This window comes from Phytophthora infestans, genomic scaffold (genome assembly GCF_000142945.1).
Source record: "Phytophthora infestans T30-4 supercont1.207 genomic scaffold, whole genome shotgun sequence".
In the NCBI taxonomy this organism is placed as follows: Eukaryota; Oomycota; class Peronosporomycetes; order Peronosporales; family Peronosporaceae; genus Phytophthora; species Phytophthora infestans.
The window spans coordinates 88,345-99,496 of NW_003303552.1; the positions used below are offsets into that span (position 1 = coordinate 88,345).

Here is an 11,152-nt window from a genome sequence, read left to right on the forward strand (position 1 = left end):
GATCGAGGCGTACGGCATGGGATTGATCTCGTGCCTGGCACAAAGTATTGTGTCACGAGGCAATGGCCTTTCCCTCGCGAACAGTGCGAGGTCATTGATGCATTCTTCGCCGCGAAAGCGAAGGCAGGCATAGTGCGGGAGTCGAAATCCCCGCACTCGATGCCAACTTTCAACGCTCGGAAGCTGAACGGAAAGTGGCATCTAGCTCACGCTTATAACAAGCTGAACAGCGCAGCGGTGCCGGCTCAAATACCAATCCCACGTAAGATTATGTTGTTAAACAACATGGCCGGGAGCGTACTGTACAGTGCGCTGGATTTGGTAGACGGATACTACCAGATTCTGATGCGAGAAAGTGACATCCCGCTCACTGCTGTGAGCACTCCAAGCGGCATGATTTGGGAGTGCCTCGTCATGCCGCAGGGCTTGTCTAACGCCCCGGCGACGTTCAATCGCCTGGTGACGCAATTGCTCCGCCCTTTGCGTACCTTCGTACAGACGTACTTCGACGACATATTCGTCCATAGCCGTACTTAGGGAGGAAATACGGCCATGGAGGTGCATTTAGGACACCTTCGTCGAGTGTTAAATATAATGCGAGCAAACCAGCTTTACGCCAACATCGACAAGTGCGTTTTCGCATCACCAGAGATTAAAGTTCTCGGCTGCTTCGTAAGCAACGTGGGCGTTCGGGCTGACCCAGACAAGGTCAAGGCCATAGCAGCATGGCCAACCCCTCGATCCAAGAATAATCTTTTAAAGTGGTTGGGCTTGGCCAACTACCTTCATAAGTGCAGTGCGGGGTACGTGGGCTTTGCTAAGCCCTTGTTGGGCCTCCTTCAGAAGGACGTCGACTGGCACTGGGAGCAATAGCACCAGGATGCCTTTGACACCATCAAGCCCATTCTCCAAGAGGCCCCTGTCCTGGCGGATGAGACGAAGCCGTTTAGCGTCGTCTACGAGGCCTTCGACTACGTCATCGGGAGTGCATTGATGCAGGCCGACACGGCTGGGCATGAACGAGTCATCTCGTTCCAGTCCAGGCAGCTCAAAGCCGCCGAACGGAACTACCCTGATCGCGACAAGGAGCTCCTGGTAATGCAATATGCTCTTGTAAAGTTTTGTGTTCCACTTCTGGGCTCCCGTGGTCTACATAGACCACGTGTCCTTGACTAACCCGCCTCAACGCTCCCAAAGGATAGCGCGGTGGCTGTCCTTCTTCGAGAAGTACAACTTCCTCGTCGAATACAAGCCGTGCAAGCTCAACGTGCTTGCGGACGCGGCGTCCTGACTACGAGTTAGCCCACATCACACGGGTGACAACGGATCTATATGGACGGATATGCATGGCGTATCGGGACGATGAGGCTGTCGCGCCTATCGTCAAGTTCCTCACGCCAGGAACGAGCGTGAAGTCCGACTGGCTCTCGTCGTGACAGCGCTCACGGCTCCACCGATATGAGTTAAAGGATGGCTTCCTCTATTACCGGTTGGAGCCTAATGAACATCCAGGGGTGGTCGTACCCAACGCCGAGGATCTGAAGTTTGATATCCTCGCGGAGGCGGACGATTCGCCCTCCAGCAGCCACTTGGGCCGCGAGAAGACCTTTATGTCGGTATCTCAGGCCTTCTGGTGGACCCACATGTACAAGTGGGTCGCCCGATACGTGAAGACGCGTAGATCATGTCAGCGGGTCAAACCCGCAGGGCACTCTTCGGCTCCACTACAGAGCCTGCCCGTACCGGCTGACTATTGGAAGTCGATGAGTCTTGACTTCATCTTTGGGCTTCCTGCCGACGGACACAGCAACACCGGAATCCTGGTGTTCGTTTGTCGGCTGAGAAGATGGTACATCTTGCACCGATTCCCGTTACTGTTACGGGCGAACAAATCGCACGGTTGCTCGTCGATGGCGTGTTCCGCTATCACGGTCTCCCGGAGACGATTGGCTCCGACCGAGACCCGCGGTTCACGGCTGCGTTTTGGAAAACGCTGTTTCCTTTACTGGGAACTCGTCGGCAGATGTCCACTGCGGACCATCCGCAGACAGACGGCCAGACAGAGCGCGTCAATCAAGTTCTCGCGGACACCCTGCACAGTGTGTGCCCGGCAGCACCACGTACGTGGTCGACGCAGCTTCCAGTTGTTGAGTTTGGGCCCAACAACGCAGTGCACGCGTCCACGGGGTTCACGCCGCTCTACTTGAACGGCTCCCGTCGCCTCAGAGTGCCTCTCACTCTTCGAGGTGACACTGACGCCTCTATTCTAAGTGGGGGAGAGGCTCGGAAAGCCCTTGCCTCCCAGGTCTCGGATGTGAGACCAGTTTCGCTGTGGAAACAAGTGGAATCCTTTAAGGATACCAAGCTGAGCATTGTCGGCAGGGTCCGCGATGCCATGGCAGCGGATCAGGATGGACAAAAGGAGTACTCAGACAAACATGGAAGAGGAAACTTAAGTATATTTAAGATGGGGGACTTAGTGTTACTAGACACGAGGAGCCTACCTCTTGACCATGTCAGCTCTGTCGGCAGCAACAAGCTGAAGCACCGCTTCATCGGACCATTTGCTGTCCTGCCCAGACGTGGTGCGTCGTACACCATCAACCTGTTAAAGTCAATGACGACGCACCCGACGTTCTATGTTGGACGTCTTAAGCGATACTTTGATCCACAGCGTGTTGCTGGCTTGCAGACCCACCTTGGCCCGGCTCCTCGAAGCGAGGGCCGGTCACAGACGTCGACGAGGGCGTCGGAGTGGGCGCCCAAGCCTAGGTCTGGACGGCAAAGCTGCGGTAAAGCCCGTACGCAGGAGGGGCTCCGTACGAACGGACCCCGGATCCATACGCCAAGTAAGCTGGGTACGCCGGGTACGCACCATACGCGTACGTCTGGGAGTGCGTCGAAGGCGGCTCCGGGCGTGGCAGCAGAGCCTCGATCTGTCGGATCATGCAGAAGGCCTCGTCCAGATTGGAAGAAGAGGCCCAGCGATCCACCCGCAGATGCAGGCTCGCGACCTCACTCTCCAACAGGTCCAGCGGACTCGCATGACGAGCGAGCTAGCCCTGATTCCCGGCCTGGGCGGCTGCATCACCGCCAGTCCCAAGGCCAAGTGCGATCTCAAGCACTAGAACTCGTTGACGGAGGCGGTCATCCTCAGGGCCCTGTGTCGGACCCACAGGAGAAGGACTCGGACGAGAGTGGCGTTCGGGAGGCGCCGAGTACCCGTACTCGTACGAGGGCACCTCCGCCCCTGCTTGACCGGAATAAAGAAGTCCACTTTCACGTGGAGCGGGTCCTCCCGGAGCGACAGTGTCGCGGTAAGCGACAGCTCCTCATGCAGTGGAGGGGTTATGCCCACTCCGAGAAATCGTGGGAGCCGATCGAACGGCTCCTGATTGACTGCCCGAAGTATGTCGCAATCTGGGGACAGAGGCGGCGGCAGCTTCATAAGTAGTCCGGGGCTTCTTGCCCGAACGGGGTACGGACGTTAAAGACACTCCGTACCCGCGCTTATCATGAGCGCTAAAAGGCGCGCGCTTCAGGATGCCCCTTGGCAGCATGCGCTTGCTCAACATGTGGTCAAACCGAGCACGAAGATCACGCTGGACCAGGATGCGGGACAGCAGCTGATCTTCATGGATTTCCCGTAACTTCGTGAGTGAGTACTTGAGAGACTCCACCCAAGCCCAGAACATGTCCTCACAAGAAGGTGGAACAGCTCTCGGGCAGAACATAGGGCTATCCCCAAAAAGGATAGAGACCACCCCGGTTCTCAAACTTCTTGCGACAAGGAACAGCTGTTCGTTGACAACTTGGAGGCTGCTCGGTGTGTGCTTCTTGCGGCACATCGAGCAGCCTCCAAGTTGTTAACGAACAACTGCTCCTTCCGAACGAGGGTACGTTCGTAAATGCCCCTAGAAGTGTGGCCACCCACGAGGAGCGACGAGAAGCTCTAGGAAGATGTCAGCCGCAGTGCTCTCCTCGAGAGGCCAATACCCTTTCGAGTTGATGGCAGCTCCCTGGCAGACGGGTGCCACCACCGAACCCGCACAAGCTGGGCCGATTGGAAGGCCTCCTGCCGCTAATCGAAGTCATTTGTGATCTCCCGGGGCTTACCGATAGCACCCTCCTCCTCCTCTTCATTCTCCTTCTCGTCCTCTTCATCCGAGGAGTCGAAAAGGCCCCGAGGGGAGTACCGAGTCTCCTTCTCCTCGCGGAGTGGAGACTTAGAGGCCGTACACTTCTTAGAAGGCTTGGTGTCTTCGGCTTTAGAGGTCTTAGCATGCGCAAGACCCTCGGGACGCCAGAGGCGTTTGCGAGATTTCTCTTCCTCATCATCACCAACTTTTGGAGTGCCCTTAGCCGTGACGGCCGGACTCTTAGAGCGCACAGACGTCCTGGGACTGTGATCACCTTGATCACTAGCGAGCGACTGCACGCTGTCGTCCTTGTGCTCGCTGGACACTGGGCTGTGCCCTCCTGAAGAGCTCGCAGGATTATTGTGCGGGCTTTTGGACTCGGCTTCGTCCTCACTGCCAGAGTCGAGCTCACGTTCAACGAACCGAGGGTTCGGACGATTGTCTGGAGAGGCCGAGGGCGACGGGCTGCGGCGCTTGCTTGCTCGCTTGCTCACAGGCGCTTCACCCGAGGAACCAATCGCCTCGGAGGCCACCTGAGTAGCCGCTTAAAGTGTCGAACCTTTGCCGCGAGGCTTAGTGCTCTTGGCTTGCGCCTTTCCGGCAGCAGCCTTGGAGCGTGTCGTCGCAACGCCCTTCGCAGTGTCACGGGGCATAGTAACGGTCGAAGTGGAGACCAAGAAAAGGAGCGCACAGACTGCTGCTCGAGGCTTTAGCTGTGAAGTGAGCCCCTGCCGCGCTTGCGCGGCCAAGTCGATGGTTTTCGACTTTGAGAATGAAAGTTTGTGACGAACACTTCTTCATTCTGATTGGTCGGTAAACCGAACCTAAGTGGGGGAGGATGTAGCGGGGTACGTAGCTCTAAGTATACCCCTGGTTAGATGAACTGTGACACGTCACACCTCAGAAGTATGACACGTCATACTTCGGGATATTTGGTACAAGGTGCCAAAGTCGTCCAAAGCCAACCATTGGTTGATGACATTACATTTCTATAGATGACTTGTAGTTTGTACTAAACCCAAGCTTTATCTACCAATAAAATATACTCACTTTACATTCTACCTTAAATAGGTCACTTCGCTCCCTTTTGATAAAGAGGGGACCTGTGAACTGCCGTTCACTGAGCGTTTGTATACTCTCGGAAGCTAACTTCATCTAGCGCAAGGTGCTGTGTGACCATGTCACAATCATCAAGTACTCGACGTTTGTCATAGTAGTAGTTGAGCGTTGTTTTGTTTTGAGTGTAGGTGATAATAGACTTGGTTTCTTTCGATAGTCTGAACCCCTTGTTTGTACCTTGTAGCGTGATGCGATCCCGTACGACAGTCTCAAACCCGTCAGGATTAAGAACACCATTGTTTCGACCACTTCCCTGCCGAATATCCTTCGCTGAAAGTTTTACCTTGTAAGATTCGTCGGATAGATAGCAAATATTGTTCTTACTCGATAGTGATACCATATCATCACCTGGCCATTCATCTTTGAACAAACCAGGCGTACGGCGATCAGACTAAGCTACCTCAGTGTTGTAGTCGCGTGGGAACAGCTCGTATTTGTGCTCCTTAAAATGGGATCGTAGCCCAGGATTGATACAGGCTTGAAACGGATTCGCAGCTGAAAGCGATATAAGCGGAATTAGTGTCCATCTCCTGATACTGGAAGTCAGAGCGATCGAAGTAGAGATCTATGCAGTCATAGTAAAACTAAAGGATGCGTTGCTTAGCGAGCTGATAGATAGCAATAGACAAATGGATTGGGTTCTTGTTATTGAGTCGATGCTTCTTCGTCGTGATTTCACACGCATCATTAAGCTCCTCGAGACCATGGAACGTAAAGGGTTCGATCCTGTTCTTAATATCTTTGTCGATCGACTCATACTTAACCTATTTGTGCTTGCTCATGTCCATTCCAGATCCAGATGCACTGTTGCCTACCAGTTTCATCATCGCAGCAATCATCGCCTTCGACTTGTCAACATAGCCCTCTCGTCGAGCATTTGATACAGCCTCCATAAAGGGGGCAAAAGCCTTGTGAGAGCTGGCCTTGACAAAACAGTAAGTCTTGGTTATCTTCATACCATGAGAAAGGTACCCCTTGAGCAACGGAGTGTAGATGAGAATCTTTCACCAAATTAGCTACCAATCAACTTGCGAGCTGGTTTTGCTCGGGATTGCTTGCGCGCCTCATTGTGATCGAACATGTGCTTACCAATGACGCTCTCATTCGTACAGTCGATCAGTACATTCTTAAAAATTGGAGTCATCTCACCAAAGTACTGGGTGAGGTGTTCTGGTGCTCGAATATCACACTAAAGAAAGCCGAATACCTTGGTTGCTTTGACGTCATCGATGATACCATCATACGCTTCAACCGTAGTCAATCGACCACATGGCATCTCATTACCAAGGGCCCATAGGTATAGAGCGTTAGCATCGTATCCGATAACTTTCTTACAGACCTTACCACCGCGAATCTTCGTTTCATTACGCTTAGCGTAGCGATTGAAGATAATAGATGGACCTCCAGCAATGTTGGCCTTCGTCTTAGAGTAGATATCCTTCTCCTCCTTGTCGATCGCGTATACCAGTCTATCCGAGTTGAACTCAAGCAACTTCTTAAACCGAAACCTCTTAAGCGACATGTCTTTTCGAGCGGTGTTGCACTTAACGCAGCTGACCAAGATATTACCGTCGATGTGGCCAACATTAATGTTGATACGATCCGCTGAAGCGGTATCAGCAATCAGCTGACAGTTGCATAGATCACACAGATACTTTTGCTTTTGCAGCAATGTATTCACGTGCTCGAGTGTCATACCGAAATTTCGTTTTGCCTTAGCATCCTGACTCTTGTAGCCAGACATGCGCTTAGCTGGAAATTGGAATGCGTTAGCAGGTTTCTTATCCGGATAATGGAGATTATAGAAGCAGGTCGGATACATGTCCTTCTCTGAAATACCAGGTAGAGACACTCCATCTGCAAACACATCCAGATCAAAGTGCTTAAATAGCTTTCGCTAAGCCTTGATATCGAAGCGCTTAAATAGCCCTCGCTGAGCCTTGATAGCTTTGGTGAAAGAGACTACGTCGAGATTATTGTACCAGATCAGTAGGACTTTGATCGATTTCATCTCGTAGTAATCCTACACGAATTTCACTCGTTCGTAGTCATCGCTGGCGATGCTTGTTTCGCGGAGCTTGCTATCAAAAGCTGACATAGGCGGGATAGCCGTCTGGTTTAGTACATTGAACGCGGTGATGTACTCGTAAGGGAAAATACCCCTACCATGACCACGGGCACATCTAATTTTGTCATCGCATTTGCAGCCACCGAGATATGTTGTAAGATTCTTTTTGTAGCTGGTACCAGCTGGTACATAGTTAGTGATATCAATCATTTTCATGTCCGCTGTAGCAATGCACATGTAGCTGGGGGTTCTGATGACAGAATTTTGGTTGTCGATACCAATTACGGAGAACAAATCCTTGTTAATCAAGTTAATGTCGTATCGACCAGAATTGAAGCCGAATACTGGTACCAGGTCAAGTTGCTGTTTCAGTTTCCCATAATCAGACCTTTGCTTACCAAAACCAAGACTGATATGGAAGTGGAAGAATTTATCATACTTCCCTCCCTAATCCAGCTCTCCACATCAGTCATCTTGTACTTTTTATCAGAATTACCGCATGGGACTTCCATACCTGTCAGACTATGTGCATTGATGATTTTCTGCAGAAGCGACTTATACTATCGACATTGTACTGTTGGATCTTCACCGATACATATTTGAACATTTTCATAAGCAAAATCCTGGGGTCGTCATTTACAAAGCAGCGCACCCCCTCGGTTAAGCTATCAACTACTGATACCGACACATGAATGTGTTCGTTCGTAAACACACTATCCGCCCCGTGTTGAGCCGCGGTAGGTTTAAGAATGGCCTCAAAGTCATAAACGCTGAAGTGATCGATGTAATGGTCAGCATTCTTGACGGAATACTTCGTAAGCAGCGATCGCATCGTATTCTGAGCCGGTTTGTATATAGTTGGCTTGGTTGGGAAGATCTTAATATTCACAAGCACACACTGGTTGTTCTTGTGATTTTTAAGTCTTTCACCACTCACGAAAATCATTTCACACTTGGGGCACGGATACTTAGACTGAAGCATATCGATGTTCTTGGTGTAGAGAGCGTGATTCTCGTGTGATAGAATATCCTTAGCTTCATACCTATTGCTCGACCTACGAATGCTTTCAACATTTCCGGTAGCTACATCCATGATATATACGTTAATACCGGGTTGTAAGCAGGCCTCGACCTCATCGAGCTGTAGTAGGTCAATAGGCTTGAAGCTTCTAAATAGACTCAGCGTATACTTAATCCGGTACAGCAACAGTAAATATGAAAATTACTCGCTGTGCCCCCATGGTGTTAGAGAAGAGCATGTCATTCTCGGTGCATCTGGAATGTGTGAGAGGCGATGCAGTGGGAGACGCATCTTGTTGTTAGCCTTGGGGGAGATGATTACATGCTTATTTCAGCGAATAACATTAGGAATTACAGATTCGCTATCTCCAAGAGCATGGTCGCGATGGTAGACGAAAATCTTGAATGCAGTGATTGCTTTTAGCTTATATCCAGAGCTGGGGTAGTTCAGCTTGTCGACCAGCTCCATTATTAGACCGACTATCCGAAAACACCTTCTTTTGAATATCAGCCTTGCTGCTGATAGCGACAGGCTTAATGAGCACGTAAGTGCTAGCGAGATTCGGATAGAAGTAGCGAGTATCATCAGGATCGGTCTTACTCACAAGCTCGTACCCAAAATCAATATTTACCTTAAAAGCACTTGCTGGGTCGAAAGAACGTTCTCGAGCTTATCGTAGAAATCAGTTGCATCGATACGCTCATATAGGTGTGATTCCCAGATTAAACACGGTACTTGTGATCAGCCTTATAGTCAGGCGGCATATGCTTCTCAAGGGTTTCAACTGAAAAATTGTACTGCTTAGCCACCAATTTCTTGCTGACTGAACGTGAGATGTTGCTAATATATACCATCTTACCAGTTCTACCTCGAACCTTAACCCTGTAGCTGCTACCCCACTTGACAGCTTGGATATTTAAATCTCTTTAATCCTGCGAGTTCGTATGCAAACATATTGCCTATATATCTTCGTCTATATTAATCTCGTGAGAATCGACTTTATAATTATCGGATCTTGTATCAGGATCGACTTTATATTAGGGCTGACTTTATTTCTGAGAAAAAATATAAATAATCAGCTAAGTTCGCTTTGGTTAAGTTCGGATTTATTTAAGTAATTCTTCTTCTTACGAGCACGAATTTCTTCGCGATTCTTCTCATCATATTATCGCTGCTTAGCCAGTCGCGTTTGACTTGTTTTTAGATAGTACCGCTTGTATGCGGCTTGGATTCGCTCTTTGTCAAGTTCGTATTGCTCAGGTGAGTACGTCATCTTTGTATATTACTAACTTTATATTTATCAGTTATAAAATATTATAATAGAAGGTAAAGATCCGCATTCATTACTTGTTATGCCTACTTCGAAGCTTATTACTAATCTACATATCGCTTGCACCCCTGCGGTCCTACGGCGAACAGTATGCCACGCTTTTCAAACAACTCCGGCATCCTTTGCCGCAAGCTTGTCGCTTGCTCTCTGCAATGAGGCCTTGGCTCCACTTTTTTGTCAGCCTCCTTCAATCACCCGAAAGTCCGAGACTACCGACCTTAAAAAGTGTGGACCCCATCGTGGAATTTCTCGGTCAGCAAAGCAACCAGTGAGAAAGAGCAGCGATGGAGGACAAGCAAAAACCTCACGAAGACGTCCTTACGCGACTCGTGCGCGATTTGGAAACGAAGACGACTTTGTGCTACGTCAAGGACTATCCTGGAGTGGAGCTGAAGCAGTAAAATAATCACGCGAAGAAGCTCGGTCCTTTGGTGAACCCCGTTTTTGGCGAGCAGCCGGCGTTCTTCATCGACGAAGGCCGCTTCTGTCCCTATCGAATGGTCGTGTATGGCAATATGAAGGTGGCGGCCAAGATTGCAGAACTCCTCGGAGAATGGGCAAAGTGGTCTGGAGTAGGAGGCAGAGTGACAACCTCGCAAGGGGCGTTCATTCTGGGGCAGCGTCTCGGAAAGCCCAACGTGAGAATGCCCGACGTGGCATACACACCGCGAGATGATGACAGGAATTTGACTCGTGAACAGATGTGGACGTATCGTGGCGATCCCTATGTCCCCACCTTTGTTGTTGAGATTGATGAGCTCTCTGGTCGAGGCTCTAAACTTAGCGCTCTTGATGGAAAGATGCGAAATGATTATTTCCAGCACGGCGTCCAGTTGGGTTGGCTGATCGACCCACGCCCAGACGTTCAGCTGATGTATGAGTACTATCTCGACAACGATGGAGGCGTACAACGCTCTAACAACAGTGCGTGGAGAGATCTTGACGGTGGTGATGTGCTTCCCGGTTTCAAGATACGCGCACCTGAGTTGGAAATGGTCTTGAACCAGGATTCGGGTTCGTCGTCAGAAGATGAAGTTGATCTGCTGTGTCCCGCTCCACGATGCAACAAGCGATTCCGATCGTATGGTGCATGCGCTGCTCATGTCGAATTGCACCGTAAGGAGAGATCTATCTCCAAGTACTTAGCAAAGCGTGAGAACTCATAGTTATCAAGTGTGAACTCATAGCCATCCAGTGTGGCAACTACGCTTCGACAAGTTCCTATCTAAACATATCGCAGAACTCAAAGCTTGCAATCTAAAGCATAGTTGGCGGCGCTGACTGATTTCTTGGTGGCTAAGAGAAGATAATAAACAACTATCTATTGTTTTAAACATATAGTTTGAATGTTGTCGGTCGAAAAGACGTTGCTTTCGCTATCAGGTGGTCTCTTGGTGGTAAATTACGGTAAGGAAAAAAAAATGGGGTGCAATGTTCCATTACCCACTACTTCCGTTAGGGTCGTGATGTCGGCG

General features: G+C 50.1%; 1 protein-coding gene across 1 annotated transcript; it reads left to right on the top strand.

The window, feature by feature from the left end:
- Positions 1–10,174: 10,174 nt before the first annotated feature.
- On the top strand, positions 10,175–10,843 carry PITG_20579 (uncharacterized protein; the record flags this gene model as incomplete). The annotated part of the gene is made up of 2 exons (XM_002895276.1): positions 10,175–10,180; positions 10,241–10,843. 2 exons carry the CDS (start codon positions 10,175–10,177, stop codon positions 10,841–10,843), a joined length of 609 nt encoding a protein of 202 aa, XP_002895322.1.
- Positions 10,844–11,152: the final 309 nt, after the last annotated feature.